The 19,638-nt window shown below is 29.5% G+C and overlaps 1 protein-coding gene across 16 annotated transcripts in view; it reads left to right on the forward strand.

The window, feature by feature from the left end:
• Positions 1–19,638, forward strand: part of LOC109602208 (protein muscleblind) — a 93,141-nt gene that overhangs the window by 59,837 nt on the left and 13,666 nt on the right. For 5 of the 16 annotated variants that reach the window (XR_007547814.1, XR_007547815.1, XM_049966228.1 and 2 more), the window contains exons 3-8: positions 8,910–9,080; positions 9,692–9,772; positions 10,409–10,591; positions 13,232–13,447; positions 16,331–16,459; positions 19,512–19,553. Coding sequence is in view for 12 of the 16 variants with exons in the window: in XM_049966228.1 (XP_049822185.1) it covers positions 8,910–9,080; positions 9,692–9,772; positions 10,409–10,591; positions 13,232–13,447; positions 16,331–16,459; positions 19,512–19,553 (822 nt within the window). In the remaining 4 variants the exon portion in view is untranslated. The remainder of the gene's footprint in view (positions 1–8,909; positions 9,081–9,691; positions 9,773–10,408; positions 10,592–13,231; positions 13,448–16,330; positions 16,460–19,511; positions 19,554–19,638) is intronic. The other 11 variants (XR_007547816.1, XM_049966230.1, XM_049966231.1 and 8 more) reach the window with 5 other exon arrangements.

The following is a 19,638-nucleotide window of genomic DNA, read 5'->3' on the forward strand; positions in this document are numbered from 1 at the left end:
TCATAAATGGTGTGTATCTTTTAGAATAATTGAAATGTGATAGAATCAAATTCAGGGCTATATAACAGGCCAATTGAAAAGTACCCGGTCTACCATAGTAAAACACATTTTTACTATGGCAAATTTCGATTTTATTATTCAACACAGTTGCCTTCGATCTTCCAACTTTTCGATACCATTTGTCTTTCGTTTTAAAATAGGCCTCAGTTTCGGCGATTACTTCTTCATTGGCGCTAAATTTCTTTCCAGCGAGCATTCTTTTGACGTCTGAGATCAGGAAAAAGTCGCTGGGGGCCAGATCTGGCGACTACGGTGGATGCGGAAGCAATTCGAAGCCCAATTCATGCAATTTTGCCACTGTTTTCATTGATTTGTGACACGGTGCATTGTCTTCATGGAACAGCACTTTTTTCTTCTTCAAATGGGGCCGTTTTTTAACGATTTCATCCTTGCTGATGATGGTCTGGCTCTTTTGGAGGTAATCAATGAATATTATACCTTGCGCATCTCAGAATACTGATGCTATAAACTTGCCAGCTGACTGTTGTTTTTCCTCGCTTTGGATTCGGTTCATCGTGTGCAATCCACTCAGCTGACTGTCGATTGGACTCCAGAGTGAAATGATGGAACCATGTTTCATCCATTGTCACATATCACACATTGTTGCTTTTGATCAGATGTCTTCACAATGTGTGCTATCTCGATCAACTTCACAACTCACGGTCATTCAAAATTATTTTGTGAACTTTTTTAATGTTTTCGTCGGTGACAGCCTCTTTTGAGCGTCCACTGCGTTCGCCGTCTTCGGTGCTCATTTGAGCGTTTAAACTTAACATACCAATCAATGATGGTTGATTTTCCTGGTGCAGACACCGGAAACTCTTCGTCAAGCCAAGATTTTGCTTCAACTGTATTTCTTCCCTTCAAAAAACAATATTTTATCATCACAAACTAATGGTCGGACTGCGTATCCTTTGAATGTTGGTACTAACTAAAAATCATATGGATTTAATACTAGCACCGCCAGCTGTGTGTCAGACCGGGGTAAGTGTAAATTATATACATTTGTAAATTATGCACATTTATATTCAATTATTTTCATTTATAACTAGAGTATCCCATTTATTTTTTAATAAATAATTAGCATTGTATTAACAAATTGTAAATTACATTATATAATTGGTAATTTTATCACGCATTCGATGAGACTGACTATTGGTTTTAGAAACTAACAATATACATATTACTATTCCAGCATTATATAATTCTTTATCACTAAATTTTAGGTAGTGTATTCTGCTGCAGCCGTACTGTACGATCAAAAAGTATTAATTTTAGAAGATGAATTTTCGATTTATTGGTAAAATTTTCTTTTTTTATCTATGGAACAAACATCAATCACATGAGCATCTACCTATATGTACAATATATGTACATATATTATGTGAAATATTAAATGAAGTGATAGAAATCACTTGTGCCACAAGCTTGCTGACTGCACAAAGGGCCGATTATCTGTGGAATAATACTATTGCGATCGTTCTCACAATAAAACTCGTATAGACGCAGTGCCAGTTTCATGCTGACTTTAACAAAAAAAAAAGCAAAGCGAAAGAACGGACCTTGCCATGAAATTGCTCCCGCAGTTCATAGTGCATTCAGTAAATTCGTTAAGTATTCTCGACTGGTCCACATTCCTGCATCAATTCTGCAGCCAAATCTTTTGCCAATTCAGAACGTGGGCAAACTTTAATTTCTACTAAAGACATTTCTTCGACATTTTCTCATTTCATCAATATAATTTCGTTTTATGGCTATTATAAATAGGATATAAGTTTTATGACAAAATTCAATTTTTATTTTTAATTCTAATCGTCATAATTATTACTCATATCTATGAGTAATAATTATTATCACTTTTATTTCAAAATTTATTCCAAGTTCCAATCAATTTTAGCTTAATTAAATGTACTAATTTTTGTTAACAAAGTATTCGAAAATTTAATTTTGTATTAGGAAATTTTTCTATATTTCAATTAAAGATGGATATTATTTTTTTCGAATTTTCAGCTTCAACCAATATAACTAACATACTTACTGTTTAAGTTGTTTGCACCCCTATAAACTGTATTTATAAATGAATTAATTTAATTAAGATTAATGAATCTATCCTTATTGCATTACCAATTAATCTTCAAAAAAATGTTTTTAAAGATTACAAAAATATATTGTTCACAAATAGATAAGTGCAATTGTGTGAAGATTGAAATATCATTTTTGAAATTTCCGTAGATCATGCATATGGCGGTTTCAGCTTAATGAAAAATATTAATTTGTTATTTTATATATAGTTATATTTCTTGTCATAATAAAAAATATTGTACACCGTGATTCTTACGTCGTGAATGGTGTGAATGCAATTTTTAAACGGGCATAAACATTCAATCAAAGTAGTTGCCTTGCCTATCATACCACTGATAATATTTCAAAGTAAGGACGTATAAGTGGGTTCGATATAGTTCCCTAAAACGTTCCGTTGTGTCGTTGATAGAGATAGTGCCGTGAAGCAAACATAGCAAACTGGAGATTTTAAGATTCGAGATAAGTTACAGTTGGGGTCCCAGTTTCTGGTAGAATTCTTTATATCCTGAAAATGATTTTTTTCAAGAATATTCGCATATACACATATTCATTCTCGAACATTTCTATTATACTTCCTTTTCGGGACCGCAGGCCAGACAGTCTGTACTCCGTTCTCCGCATTTTTCCTATTTCCTGTTGTAGATAAATGCGCCATAGTTATTTCACTTGAGGCCCTATTGATTGCGATAGATTTTAATACTGGCAAGTTTTATATGTTCTTTTAGAACATTTCTTGGTAGTGTTTCACCTTCTTTTAGATTCCTAGTTTAGTATTTGAAAGTAGAAAATTTTTATATTCGTAAATTGTTTTAGTCTAATTCTGAAAAAAAAATGATTGATTATTGATATTTATGTTTTTTCATTAATTAATAAGAATTTTAATTGAGACGTGATTGCATTTATTTATCGTGAAACGGAACAGAGCGGACATCATAAAACGGTGACATCATGTCGACATTACGACGACCCGTGTTCATTAAAAAGCTATAAAATGGAATCGGTGAGGGCTGTAGAGAACTGTGTGGACGTGTGTAACCCGCCGATGATATCATACCGTCGGCGCCACAAGACCTTATCACGCCAATCATCACAGGGTTGACGACGCTACGGGGTTCATTCGGCGAATATTATGACCGTCACTCAAAACCTTATCAACGAAACAAGCCAAACTATACCAAATTTGTTCGAACATGGCCTTAATAGAAATAGTTTAAGATTGTTTGTCTTTTTTATCATATTACCGAAAGCTGTGTCAGTCTTCTGCTTTTATATAATAATAATATAATCGTATTTATAATTCAGTCACTCTTTAATATATATACACGATTGTTTTTCACATACATATGTAAATACATCAAATAGTTTCTTTAGTTAATGTAGATGACGCCACTTTTCAGAAAGCTTCCTCGTGGAATCGTGGCGGCCTTGTTTCCATGACGACCATCGATCGAACGAAACTAAAACTTTAGACTGGTGAACATATGATGTTCATTCCGGGTACCCACGTGACTACAATTGTAAACCTTTTAACTTATATATTTTTGATATCTAATAATTCTAGATGACTTAAAAGAACATTGGATAGTTCATTATTTTAACTATTCTACTATCATTATATATAGATGATAGAGGAAAAAATTATCTTAGGTTTTTAGAACCCACTTTGTTGCTCTAGAAATTCATTCAGTTCATTTTTAAACCTTTCAATTTTGCACTGATACATGGCTATCGAGCTACATCACTTAAATCACATCCACACAATATAATTGGGTTGGTTTTAACACAATCAAATTATTATATTTTTTATTATTATTAATTTTTTTATAGTTTTAGTTGTTATACTTTTGTTTGCGAAAAACGAAACTAATATCATTTTTATTGTCACATATATTAAAGTTGGTAATCAAATTTAAAAAAGCATATCCAATAAAAAAGGCAACATCAAATTATGGATGGCATGAGCATGCAAAAATGTACGAAGCTTTACGAACACTGTCTGGATGTAATGCCAAGTTCGTAGTGGATTCCCAATCAGTCGCTGGGCAGGTAAATGGTTCCTGTGGGAGACGCGAAGCTGGGGCCACGTAGCCAACTGACTACTCCCTCGGGATCCACGGAGCACGGCCAACTTCTGGTGGAAATATCGTCGTGAGGCATAACGATAAATTCGAAGTGGCCGACCCCAAAATGCTAACAACTGAAACTGCTGCTACGCATTCGACCTTCACATATACGCCCGTGTCCTGGAACAGCCATTAAATAAATTAAAACAATATTCGTTGCCTACACACTTGTGTAATTTTTTATTACGTTAACAATATTTAGATTTTAAAAGATAACCTAACCGCACATAATAGTATAAACGAACAAAACATACTTATTTTTCTTGACTAGTTATTGAATAGTTGATTATATGATTTTGTTACTTCTCAGGACCCATGTGAAAAATACATCAATAAAAACAGTGTTCGAAGTGTAATCGAAACTTATGTTTGCATTAACTATATAAAATATAAACTTACGTATGTCTTACTGATTATCTTACTAATTAATCAGTAGAGAGTGAAAAAATTTAAATAATTTAATTAAGCATTTTAGGTAACAATTTAAAATGTTTAATTAGACACATTTTTTCTAGTTTATAGGTTTTATTTATATATGGAATTTCACATATGTACAATACATTCAAGCATATGGCGCTGAATAAACAAACTAGATTTAGAAAAATACAAAAATTCAAAAGTTTATCGTATCGATATCAGATGCACTTGATTCGTACAGGGGCCACCCTATTTTCTGGATTTTCTTGAAATCGGATCATCTGAGTTTCTTGAGACATGACACCTAATGTTGTTCTCATCCAGTTGTCACTCTGTTGGAAGATATACAACAATTGGAATGATAATTAAGTCTCTGTAACATATCACAAGCTCAATACGGCCATGGGACTATCTAAAATTCTTTTACTCTGAACGATCACTGAATGCAACCATTGTAACTCGCTGCTGTACTCGTTGGTTTATTTTGTTGTCCCAAATGAGAAAAATAGTTGATAGTATTGGTAAAGATTTTGTGATAGAAATATATAAATGATAATGATTATAATAATCTCAATCAAACACATATCACATATACAAAATAAACAAAACATGATATGTAACATATCACATGGGATTTAATAATGATTATGGTGATTTTTATATCAGTTGACTTAATTGATTCTTCTAGATAGTTTTTGTTTGTTTTTATCAATGATAATATATATGGATATTTATAAGTACACTGTCTTAAATATCTTATTACAATCCCCACTTACATACTACAAGTATGTGAATATATGTTAATAGAAATTTTCTACATCCTTTCCACTCTGTTCTTGAGTTTATCTTATTTATTGTATCAATACTATACAATTCTTCTTCGTCTTTTACAATTTCTACTTTTTTACTTTTAACAGTATTATATTATCGATATCAATAATATTTATTTTTAATAGTTTCGAATGTACATAGAAAATATGGCTTAAAAAGAGGTATTCCAATGTTCCAAAAGTTAAATAAAAGAATTAATACCAACAAATTTAAAAATAAAATTTAATTATAAAAATATCCAGACTGCAAATTACAAGAGGCTAAATTAAAGTTTAAAGCAATTTATAAGTTGTCATCAAGTGGACACCAACAATCAATTTTGAATATTTTAAACTTGAAATTGTCTATTTTAAGAAGTTTTTTTAAATTGCATTTCCTACTATTTAAGTATATTCTAATTTTGCAATAAATTTTATAGGGACCTATTAGTAGTGAGGTTTGAAATATAATAACTTAATTTGTTCTAACACTTTTATAGTAACAACAATCCCCGAATTAATTATATTCGTATCCATTAAAGTGTATATCTAACATCGAATTTATCTTTATGCATCACTGCTATTTGTCCGTCTAGTCTGGGTACGAAGTTGAGAGGGGAATATGTAGAGACGTGAAATACAAGCACGCTCCCTCAGGACCGATATGGACACAATATATGGTTATTGGGTGAATATCGACCTTCCATGAAAGAACCATCGCCTCACCCAACCGACGCCACACAAATCGAGTAATCGAGTCTTCCTCTCATTAAAGAATTCTATTTTACTTAAGACGAACTGAACACGTATTTGCTATATTTAAAAATTCTAAATAAAACTAATATTTCAATGCGTTCCCAGAAGGTAACAACAATATTGACAACATGACTATTATTGTCATATGCATATAAATCATTATAAGAGATTTAACTATATAAAATTGATGTAATATTGGAATATGCCGTAGGACATGCTAGATATTCTTCGCATTATAGTGTGCGTTTCCCCCATCTGGAATGTTGATAATCGAAGTTAGAATTCTACCAATTCCACCTGAATGCCGAAACGGTCATCTTGGACCGTCTAAAGGTATTGTCCGCCTTCTGATTCTTTCGGTTTTCCCGTAATTTTGTACGGTTTATTAACTTTTTCGTTTGGAGGTTTTTGTTATCAGATAGTCTCAAGTCCATATAGCAGCTCCATTCAATTTTATCTACAAGGAATGCCCATAAAACAACATTTCCCACATCACATCTTAGGTGGTCTTTTGACCCCTTTATTACGTGGACCAATAAACTAATATTATATTACTACCGAGTGATTTCCAAAAGTAATTGTTATACACAAATTTTTAACCAGATATGCACTTCTAAATAAATAATAAGTCAATTTCATATATAAATCTAATAAAAGTCGGAAACGGAAAACGAGATAAAAAATGATAAAGTTTGTAACAAACCTTACTCTACAAAAGCTGCAAGCAAACTTGGGCCAATGTTTTCACCGATATTTAGTACCTCAATTGAAACAATAAAAAACCAGATACAATAATTAAGAATATTAAGAAGCAAACACTGTTTACAAAAGTTATAGTTATATATATGATAGTTTATCGTAATATCCTATATACAGTAAAATCTTTTTTATAAAATGTCTACTACTCCAGTCTTGTTTAGCAAATGAAGAGTGAAGCTTTTAAACGCAAAAGGATGCATTTTATATTAACCGAAACATCTTAAGAGAAGTTCTTTGGTTTTCTCTCCCTTTCAACGTAATTCGACTTCAAAGAATATTTCTTACCTACTGTAAAATATGAATTACCATATAGGAAATCTTACAAAAACAACCATTATTCAATGTTGTAGACAGCATAGCTTTTAGGTTATCTATTATTAATTCATTACGTACGGACACAAATAAATATACAATATTGTAAATTACTTTAAACAAACTTACGTCAATCAGTAGTAGGCTTCAATTTATATATAGTTAGTAATGGCAACGTTGATATTAAAATTTTATTTAATAATTTGTTGTTAATTGAAAATTGTTAATTATGACTAGTTAAACTTATTTCTTATGAAATGTGCAAATTAAATGAAAAAAGTGGATAACAAGGTCTAAAAACTATCTAATCTATAGAATTTATAATGCGGCAATGGAAGTCATCCGCAACCTCGCGATGTTATATCTCACATAGTACGTTGCTATCTCGCTAGCATATAATGTGTTTTATTATACATTTAGGATGCGCCGGCTACAATAATGTCAATATTGGATACGGTATAAAAATTAAATATTATCTATTGGCGACAAATTAAATCTCTTGTTCTATAATTAATTATATTGCACAAATATGCAATTCACAGAAATAAAAAATGATGTTAGTCTGTAGAATAAACACTGATATTGTATAATTTTACGTGTTTACCGCCGACCTACTACTTACTTAATAAGTGTAAAAAATCTCGTAAAACGCTACCAACAAGATTGTCCAACAAATTTAAAGTGTCATTTTTAACTTTTTATTCTAAGAGATTAATTATCCAATACCAAATTCATCAGTTTTTTACTTTTTTTCTCAAAGAATATTTTGTTTCATAAATAATTTATAATTTTGTATTTAGATAGATTACTAGATTTTTTTAGACTAATTAATGGAGCACCGAAATTCGAAGGCTACAAAAATTTCCACATTTTTTAACAAAGAATACTTTGATTCTCTAGTATTAGTTGTTTATATTCAATGAAAAAATAGCCATTACTTTTTGACCCGAACTTATGCCCTTTTTAATATATCTTAGTGAACGACGTAATTTTACTCACCTTAACTAAGCGAGTTCAAATAGTATGGTGAGTGAAGCAACGTTGTATAATTCTCGTCACATTGATATTTTTAATTTGAAAAGGCAAAAACAAAACAAAATAAAGTGAACCAATGCAGTACTGTTCATATCTTGATTTTTGGAAAGATATTTTCAAAGTCAAGTCAAAAAACTATTCCATAAGGGAAATACGTTAGTTTTATTTTAATTAGTTCTACCAATGCCATTGGCCATTGTGGATTTGGCGTTGGATGGATATCTTTAAAAACTCAAACTCGAACCACATTTTTATTGCAGATTCGAATTCTACGTCTAAAAATATTTACAATTTGTCTAAAACATATTTTTTGATCAATTTTCATACGAAATTTAGTAAAATTCGATTTCGTCTAGGCGAAAAAAAACTATACTCATACAAAATTTAAGAAACTAATTTTCAATAGAATAATAGAGCCATTTGTGAAAAGTCACTGAATATCATTTTAAATTAAATCTTAAGAATTTTTTTCCATCAACAAAATAAATCGAAAAATTTAATTTTATTTTTTTAATAAATTATTAAACTAAATAATTTTGTTCTTTTCTCTGAACAGGGTCGCTGTAACCGCGAAAAACCACCGTGCAAATATTTCCATCCACCGCAACACTTAAAAGATCAGCTTTTAATAAATGGGAGAAATCACCTGGCATTGAAGAACGCACTCATGCAACAGATGGGCCTGACACCAGGACAACCAATAGTACCAGGACAAGTACAAGCTGTTGTAAGTAGTTTGTTTGGTTTTTAATTTTACCTATATTCATTATTCAGTGTTTTGATAGAGCTTAAATAACGATTGATAACATTTATTAAGTTTTAGACTAATTTGTTTATACACCGATGTATGCCTATGTGTGTGTGTATATTTTGTGTTGCACAATATGCTTACTATTACGGATTTTGGGTTATTTTAATATTATATTTTTCTATAAATGTCAGTCTTTCTAAAGTGGTGGTATATACAATATATTTCCATATACTTTAAATTTCATTAAATCATTCATTCACGACTTTCTACATATGACTTCTACATATATGCTCTATTGGACAGGAAATAAATATTTCATCATTTATAAAAAAGGAAATGCACTGCACGCCATTTTTATTTGTATATTAGTTTATGTGTGGCACGACTCTTAGCATGGTTATGGAGAACTGGTGTATTATGTCGATGGCTCAATTGAGTTAACAAAACCTATCAACAAAAAAATTTCAGTGGTATAGGCTAATATAAAAAGCAACTTTATGCATAAATTAGGTTTATTTTAAAACTTATTTAAAAGAAAATTCAATTGAGTCTGAAGATGTTTATAACTAATATAATTTTTTTTGGAGATGGACCCGCAACTAGAGAGCATTCCCTTGACCTTCTTCCCGCACTTGTCCATGTCAATTGATGAGCAATATGCGATCATGGTAAAATTGATAATTTTAAATGTTCATGTCAATTCTATCCAATTGTTTGTTATGCTTTTTAGAGCTTTGCACGTATAATGTTATATGAGTATGAAATAATGTACTTTTTGTTTATAATTATATTCAATATTTTGTAGTAGTACTCATGATTTTCGAAATTTATTTAAATATATAATATGATCGGCTTTTAAAAGGCTTAAAAACTAGTACCGAATTTTTAATATATTACACTTTGGTAAATAAATTAATTAATCACACCTATGTTGGAGGTGTTTTTTCTTATTTTTGGTTCTTGTTTATTAAATATAATTAATTCATAAAGAACTTAAACGTCGCATAGTAATAATAATAATATTTCAATACTCTAATTTTTTATACTGATTTCTCATACGTAGAAATTTATAAAATTTATGACTGTCGATATAAATCCATCGCATGTTTTAAACATGACTAACAATATCCATGTCCCATTAAAAACAATCAACATTAACACAATATGTGCAAATATTTCTATATTTTTATTATCGATAATGATTTTATAGAATTACTCATTTTCATTGCTTTTTGTTAGCTTGGCATGCGCATATCTTCTATTACCCGATCCATTTAGTTATAACGTTTGCGTTACAATTTCAGGCTGCAAATCCCTATCTAACTGGAATGCCGCAGGTGGGTAGCACGTATAGCCCATACTTTGCACCAGGCCCCATCATGCCTACAATTATGGGACCGGACCCAACAGGAGTTGGATCACCTTTAGGAGTTGTACCTCAAACTGTGGTGGCCCAACAAAAGTTGCCTCGTTCGGACCGATTAGAGGTATTGTCGCCTTATTTCTTATTATTATTATTGCCTACTACATAAGATTTGTATCTCGAAACTGAATGGATTTGTAAATTTTTATACAACTGCATTACAAATCCATTTCTCGTTTTTCACATTGTTTGTTTTAATATCCAAATTTATATTTCAATGTTTTCAGCGGAGGCTTTTCAGTTTTCATATTTTTTCTTTTTTGTATAACCCGTTTTGTTAAACATACTCAATATGTATAATTTTTATTTGACATAAATAATTATTACTACTAAACCAATGTTATTTACTATTTATTTGAAATATGTTTATTTTTGGCATGAAAACGACATTATGATTATTATTTATTTTTAGTTTTTATTTTTTTATTTCAGTTACATTTATTTAGCAGACTGTATTTTATTTTTTGGGTTGTTATGCTTCAATCAATTAAGAGGTAATAACACGTTTCACAATACTAACACACTGGCGATAACATAACTTAGAATAGTGTTTTATTAAACCCTTATGTAAATATATTTTTCAAAGTTAGTTCTTGCTGTATATAATTATTGATACAAAATTATGCTAACGTTTGACAAAAACATATTTGGTAAAAATTAACTAGAATTTTTCTCTAGCGTTAGCCTTTGTATATCTTATCAATGTGTCCTTTTGAGCACTTGTAACTTTCTATCGATTTTTTTTATTTGCACGGTGTGTCACCTTTAAATCCAATTTTTACGAGTTGTTTTCCTTGTAGATTAGCCCCCTTTATGACCCTTTTATATGACAGTCTTGTCGCTTTTTCGATAGAAGGTTATTTATTTAGATGATCGTTTAGTGAGTCATCTTAATGATTTATTATCAGATGATTTGGAATAAAGTCAAATAATTTTTATTACTCTTCGTTTTTCCATAACCAGTGCCAAATCGACAGATAATTAAATCACTTACCTAAATGATCAGCTTGCTGAATGGGCTCTTGATTTAATCCCGTAGTTATTAGGTATATGTTTGAGTTTCAGTCAATTATTTAAGTTTCAAAACTTATTTGACTGATTGGCGTTACAGAGCTCTTTTTTGTTTAGCCTTAGTATCAAGTGCCCAAATCACAAAATCGTATCTAATCTCGTAATATAAAATTGAAATTTCGTCGACATTTTAAGTTTATTTTAAGTCAAAATTTGTAAAACACGTACAAAAATTGTGGTCTTGTTAGTCTTTCTTTCTTCTTATATGTATGATTGATGAATAATTTTTATCTAAATTAAATTTAAATTTTAGAAAAAAAGAAAATGATTTGGGCACTGAAGGCCGGATTCCAAGTATGCATTTTATCACTTCAATTAATTGTCAACGTATTCATATGCGTTTGTAAATATATTTTTCCAATTTTTGATAGTACTGGTATATTAAAAAGTTATATATTGCGTGATCAGTTGTATTTATGTTATAAGTGTTCTAGTAATATATTAAATTTCGTATTTGTAAATTTTTATATGTAAAACATAATGTAGAATGATATTTGTAATTCAGAATTTCCTAAACTAATAATAATTTCACATCGCGTGTATATATTTACACAAACTGTAAACAAAATGAATGTCGTTAGTTAAGAATTGAAGGTGTAGCAAGTAAAAAAAAATGTTTTATTACTTATTTTTTCATTAATAATACATAGTTCTGTTAATACTACCTCCCGATTTTCACTCTGAAAGTTAACTAAGTCGAATTACGCTGTTCAACTTTGTAACAACTTATTTACTGATGTGCAATATGCAGTACAAATATTTCATTAATAATATTTATATATATATATACACCCAATAATATGTACTGATTAATGTATAAATACTTAAAAGTAAAACATTTTCAATACATTTTTTATATTAAAAACAAGGTCAGACTCGTCGAAATTATTATATTTTTTACATAGAGCATTTTTTGATGTAATTTTCATCACTTATTAATTGAAAAATCAATCAAAAGCACATCATTATACTTCAAACAAGTGGTATAGGAGTTAAAATAATGATACTTAAGAGAAATCATTATTATTAATTGTTAGTAGAACCCATTACGTTGAGTGTAAAAAAAAACTTGTATATAATTTTATATATTTTTTGTGGCAAATCTGATTTCTAGTGTTTCTTAATTAATCTAATTTAATTTAATTCCTATAAGTTGATTTGGTAATTATGCAGAAACCTAACATACATTTTTTAAATAAGCTTATCTCAATATGGGAACCATATTGTTTACATAAGTTGAAAATGTTATTGTTCATATTATTTACATATCAGTTGATCGACTAATTTGATTACTTACCATAATCGTTAGATTTTAAAGAGTCTCCAAATAAAATAATCTTTATTTTTTTATTAGTAGAAGTTAAAAAGTTCTTAAGTCATAAATGTTTCAATATTTTGTTGTTAAACCATTTTTTTTTTTTTTTTTTTTTCAAATCAAACAAGAAATTAATGAAATTGCATATACCAAAATAAAGTATGAAATACATGTGTAGCGTTACACAGTGTCTGTTCTATATGACATAAGTATATAGTGGCTGATCACGTTCAATATAACAAGAATGAGAGTTTTATTAACGAAGAAGTAAAAAAACTCGTAGCGGGTGTGTATGTACGTGTATGTCTGTGCTCTTAGGTGTGCCGCGAGTTCCAACGCGGGGCGTGCAAACGGGCAGAGTCAGAGTGCCGTTTTGCGCATCCCGCCGACTCTGTGACTGCCAACGAAGACGGCACTGTCACCGTCTGCATGGATGCAGTTAAGGGCCGCTGCAACCGCGACCCCTGCCGCTATTTCCATCCCCCTCTGCACCTCCAAGCCCAAATCAAGGCCGCACAATCGCGGGCTAACGCGGTATGCTACGCAGTTTTAGGCCGCACGCTCGAGAGCCTTTCCTTTTTTTTCTTGATTGTTTGTTGTTTTATTTTGTATATTACAGATGTGAACTATATAAGTCCTTTTAACAAGTTAGTAGTGGAGTTTTTTGCTCCACTCAGTTTCTTGGTGGTCAAAAGAAATGTATAAGTTTCATTTTACTACAGTTTCTTAAAGGTTTAATTCATAAACAAATACTATAATTTTTGTTTTATTTCTTAAAGTGCAATTAGAAATTTTAAATGTGATATTCAGAAAATTTTATTTTAATCCAATATTACTAGTCGTATCTTCATTAACAATTAATCAATTATTAAACTGGCTTTTAATTTTGTGATACAATGCATTGAAAGGTACCTATATGGTGAGAATCTGTATGTTGTTTTCGGTGTTTAGTGATTTTAAAATGTTTTCCTTTGCCGATGATAGTGGAAAGCATTTTATACTGGCTAACATGCTCGTAGTTGTGTTTTATTTTTGAGTAACCAGGTAAATCTACTCGTACTATCCCAGTAGCCCTCAATTGCTGGAACTAGATTCAATTTTTTAATTTTTTTCTTAGAAGAGACTAGTAACCACTTACTCCTGATGCAATGATTCTAGCGCTATTTACTATATTTATTCCCCTTTTAAGCATCCCAAAAATAGAAGACAACATTTTCAAACAGTAGTATTTTAGTGATATATAAAAATTCTCAGAGTATTCCTTTGATTTTATTCAGCATGACACTGCAACACCCTATCCTTTAAAAACCCTTCTTGATTAACGATAGTTAAGTATAGTTTTTGTTTATAATGCATTATTAATCACAATATGATACAGATGTGGCATCTAAGCACAGTGATCTAAGTCCAACGCTTTTTGTGTCACATTCTACGGATTTTTTTTAAATTTTTTTTAACGATTTGTGGTAACTCGTCATCATCATAGTTTACTTTAGTGATAGAATACAATTTACTGTTTCAGTGAACATATTATAATGAAATAAATGTACTATATAACACTTTCTATAAATAATTTGAAATAACCACATTTTATATATATGTTAAAGTTTAAAACTGTTAAAAGTAATTAGGATAATATATTCAATTAATTATTTATTAACAATATTGTAAATATTATTTCTTTATAAACTGTGGTTATAAAATATTATTTTAACACAAAATACGATACTTTTTGTATATTTGGTTTTGTTCATAGATGAAAATCATTGCGTCAAGAATACGTGTTATAATATTTTGCTATGTTTTTATTTCTGAATGATTTTCAGGTCATCATTACATATTTCTTAATAAATTTAAAATCAAGCTGTAATTGAAGTTATCATTAGAAAAAACTTTTAAATATGTTGTCAACATCTCTTTTAGCTTGCGATGTGTGTTTTATAATTGCTGTGGTTTATCTTTATTTTTTTTTATATGATAATTTTTATCATTGCATGCTTTATGTAACGTTTGCTGAAACTATGGCGCTAAATTTGAGAAATTTTCTATTTTTACTTTAAATATAGAAAATTTACCAAATTAAAATACTGATTAAATATTGAATGTAGGATAATGACAAAAATCTTAAAATATTTGACTTCTTAATAAAGCCTACGTATTAATTTTTTAATTTCTTTCTTAATATGTAAAACGAAATCTTAGTTTATTCGACAAATATGAATTGGCATTGAATCCAATTACAAGTTTTAATAAATTTTGTTTATTTCCAATTATTTATAAATTTAAAATATTAGAAATATATTTTCGAATAGGCACAATACATGAAATTAAACCTTCACAGATATATGTAGTCATTGACATCGTAGAGCTAAGTCAAAATTTAAAACGTAGCATTATTGTGATTATCCAAATCAGTTCATTCTCTTTCAGCGAAGGCATGCAGCTTCAGTTATCACGTGGTAGCTTCAACTGGTTTTTCAATAATATCATGTTACAGCACTTGCACTCTGCCTAACAATGTTATTTTATTTACAAAAATAAGACGTGGCTACTCTACTTAATAACTATTCTGATTTCTATCTTTACGGATATACAGATTTAAATATTTGTTCCTTTGAGTAAAGCTTTATTCAGGAAAAACAGGTCTTAAAGATGTAATATTATTTAGTCACACATTTTATAAAAAAGAGTTTCTTTATTATTATGGAAGATCTGTCTTGTAAGGAATATTTTTTGAAAGATATACAAACCTTACAGTGATTAATTAATAAATATTTTTAAGCAGTTTAATGACATTTTAATAAACATTGATTATTAAAATGTGAAATTAAAACCACATACTGTAAGAGATAAGAAACGAGTTGTAATTTAATATTACGTAGTTGTCGAAAATGTAAAATTTCTATTTATTTTCGTATCACTCTAAATATAGTAAATTAAACAATAATTAATTAAATAAATTAACCTTCCTTAAAAAGGGTCTGCACTCTCAAAAGAAAAGAGAGTAATTAAAATTCGGACGCTAACACTGTTAGGTTTGAGGTATCTCTTACAAAATGTAGCAACAATACGTGCAAGATTTATGAAGCCAAGTCAATTATGATATGTCAGAATTTACTTTATAAATAATTTTATTAGAATATACTTACTTATATATATTTCTCATCATTACCTGCATATCCAGAGACAAACATTTTTTATAATTCATTAATTTTTAAATATTCTGTAATACAAATATGGTACAGCGGGTTATCGTAAATTAATTTAGTGCTGGTTTTTTTTTTTGTTATCGTTGAACTCCTGTCCGTCTCCTGTTGGTGCGTCCACCGAAATTGTCGCTTGTCTCTGGTATTGTGTGTTCAACCAACCGCCCGCCTCCTCTGTCTTGCTGACCCGCTACCACACCACTACTAATAGCCTGCTGCCGCTGTGTCGCCAATGCTGGCACCGCAGGCCCAAGCGGCAGCCGCAGCAGCTGCGGCCCTAGAAATAGGCAAGAAGAGGCCCCGCGAGCCTAGTAACGCAGCCGACACTGATCTATTACTGGTACCATTTGCCAAGCCTTTGCTTTATGCATGCTCAATCACACAGACACACATTATTTTAATAATTTGTCACTTCAAAATTCATTTCGTTTTACCTTATTTAAATATATATTTAAATATATATATATATATATATATATATATATATATATATATATATATATATATATATATATATTTATATAGAATGTAGGGCAGAAATAACTCAATTAATTGATATCAACTTTCAACTATTTAACAAGATGTATTTTGTAATTATAAATTTATGTTTACCATATGAATATGAGAGAGCTTTTAACAAATACAAGAAGTTGATCCTTAAAATATGGATAGTTCTAAGAGGATCAGTTTCATGAGTGCAGAACTGCTACTTAAAATTGGTTCCATTTTCTATTTTTTCTATAATTTTGTCAAACAAAATAAAAATAAATATTTCTTAACTCTATAAAGTTGTGGCTATACAGATTTTCTAGGAGATTTTTTATTGAAATTATATATTAATAGATTATTTTCTGCATATTTTACAATAAATTATTTCCCAACATTATCTATTAACAGGTGATCTTAACTTTGATAAATTATACAAAATTTCACTTTACTATTACAAATCATTTCAGGTGAGTCAGTCAGTCCGTTCATACATACTAGACTATAACAACAATCCCATATTAAGAAAATTTCTGCGAACAACTAGATTAATATCAAGAATTATTGTTTAATCAGCACTCGATCTTCACAGATGATTTATTTCACCTGATTTACTTACACTGAGTGCTCTTAATAGTTGTAGGTGTGGAACTATGCATTTTATCAGCAACTATTTAAACAAATAACTACTACTATAAATTTGGGATTTAAAATGAATGACTGTATATAAATTTTATATTATTTTTTAAAATATTTTCACATAAAATAATATATTTTGACCTAACGATTGAGTCGATAATTTTATTTAGTAAATTATCGATATTAATCAATTCGTAATGATAATAAACAGTGTTGGTTAACATTTATATTATTACAGATTAATATTTTATAGTTATTGTTAAAAAATATTGCTGGTTCTGCAGTTTAATCAATATCATTCTAAAAAATTCATTGAAAAAAATTTATTATATTTGACTATTTTTGCTCTATTTTCACAAAGCTTTTATCAGTTCATCAGCCTTTTTTCACATTATTTTTCCTTTATCCAAACTAACATCCACAAATACTCATCGGTAGTGGTTTGCAACTGAGAATTATAAGTATTATTTTCTTATATGTATACGGGGCTTTTCAAATCCTCGCATTGCTTTTCGTTTTCACTGCTAAGGTATGGAAATTTTTGGGTGTAGAAAATAAAATATACATTTCAATGATGGCTTTATATATTAGCATTTGTAGGACTGATTAAGGTACCAGTGCTTTCATCTGTAAAGTTGTCATGCTTCCATTATATTACATAAATGTCGCAAAACTTACCACATTATATACAAATTTATTTATTTGTTGCTAAGTTCATAGAATCATGTGTACTTCGGGCTGAATAATATTTAGGTGTAGGTTTGTTGGTTTGTTTGGTATAGTTTGATGGAACTAAAACCAATATGTGAAAAACGAATTCTACTAATTCAATAAAACTAGAGTGATTACAAACCATAACATTTCCAATAGACGTGCATATGTTTTTATGTTAATTAAATTACATACAGGGAGGAGAGGAAAGGTGGTCAGAATAATACGTACTAAACCCTTTAGCTTTTCTTGATGCTGCAGCCATTGAATTTTCATTTTAACCTAAGTGATTTAAATTATAACAGCATTGATTAACCATATAGTATTTAACAGAGAGATGTTGAACATCCCACTGGCTCATGTTGTCCTGTTTAAGAAATGCAGCAGTTTCATACTAGTGCTGTGAGTTCTAAATAACTCACTTTTATCTAATTTATTAAATATAAATCATGAACTCATGCCTCTTTAAATACCAGTTATACCATAATCATTCTATTTCATTTCACATATAAAAAAATCATAAATCTACTATATATCAAACATACACAAATATACACACAATTTTTGAATAATATTCGTAAATGCACTAAATATTTTCAATACTTTTGCAGATTAATTTTATTACCACAGTGAACGAAATAAGTGCCAATTTTCTGTTTTTTTCAGCCCAATCAATAAAATCCTCCATGTATATGTAAAAATAAAAGTGTACTATTAAGATATTAAATAAAAAATAAAAAAAAATTCTCTTTCTTTCTTCATAATTTTCCATATAACAAAGGTATATCTGAATCTGATTACGCAGAGAAAATGTGCCGAAGTTATGATGTGGTTAGTTTTCTGATATCATTAGAAAAATACGATTTTGAAAACACCTAAATGCTTATCGTAGCCCACTTTGTAAATATATGTGTATCTCTTTAACTTTGTATTAATATTAATTATGTAGGTATTAGGTATTATTTTTGTCAGTTTTATATAAAAGTAAATTCTTGTTTCAATAGGAAATTTACTTTTTTCAAACCAAGTCGCGAACTGCTACCTTACCATAAGTAAAGTTGTTAGCATGTTGTGAGGCTGGTTTTGCTTTGAAAAATGTATAAAATCATAAAATTATCCTAATAAACCTGCTTTATTTTGGGGCTTATGCTTTCTACCATTTTAAAGTGTATGCATGTAAAAATTGCTTTAATTATTTAATATTCAGAAGATATTATGTACATATACAATGAAGATTGACTATTGCGAAATATATGCAATGGTGATACTCGCAACATTCTAACAACGACAATTACAGCAACAACCCTTGTTGATAAAGTTTTTTTTTTTTTATTTATTTGTGATGTTTTGCCTGCAATGAAGACAAACTAACAGCTGGCGGAATATCATTGTGTAGACAGACTAATTTTGTGAAACGTTAATTTTGAAAGTATCTGCAAAAATATTGTTTAAGCGCAGTTTATAAAAAAATATATTTCTGCAGTTAACTTTCAATTTTGACCCAGTTACCGTGCACTGAGTTGGATATTAATACATCATGTATATTTCACTTTCAGATGGATATGAAATCAGTTGGATCGTTTTACTACGATAATTTCGTAAGTATTCTTCTACTATTTAATATTTTATTAAAATGGTTATAAATACAACAAAAAATTGTATGGTTACCTTTTAATTAAACTT

The sequence above is a fragment of the Aethina tumida genome, chromosome 4, assembly GCF_024364675.1.
Source record: "Aethina tumida isolate Nest 87 chromosome 4, icAetTumi1.1, whole genome shotgun sequence".
Classification (NCBI taxonomy): domain Eukaryota; kingdom Metazoa; phylum Arthropoda; class Insecta; order Coleoptera; family Nitidulidae; genus Aethina; species Aethina tumida.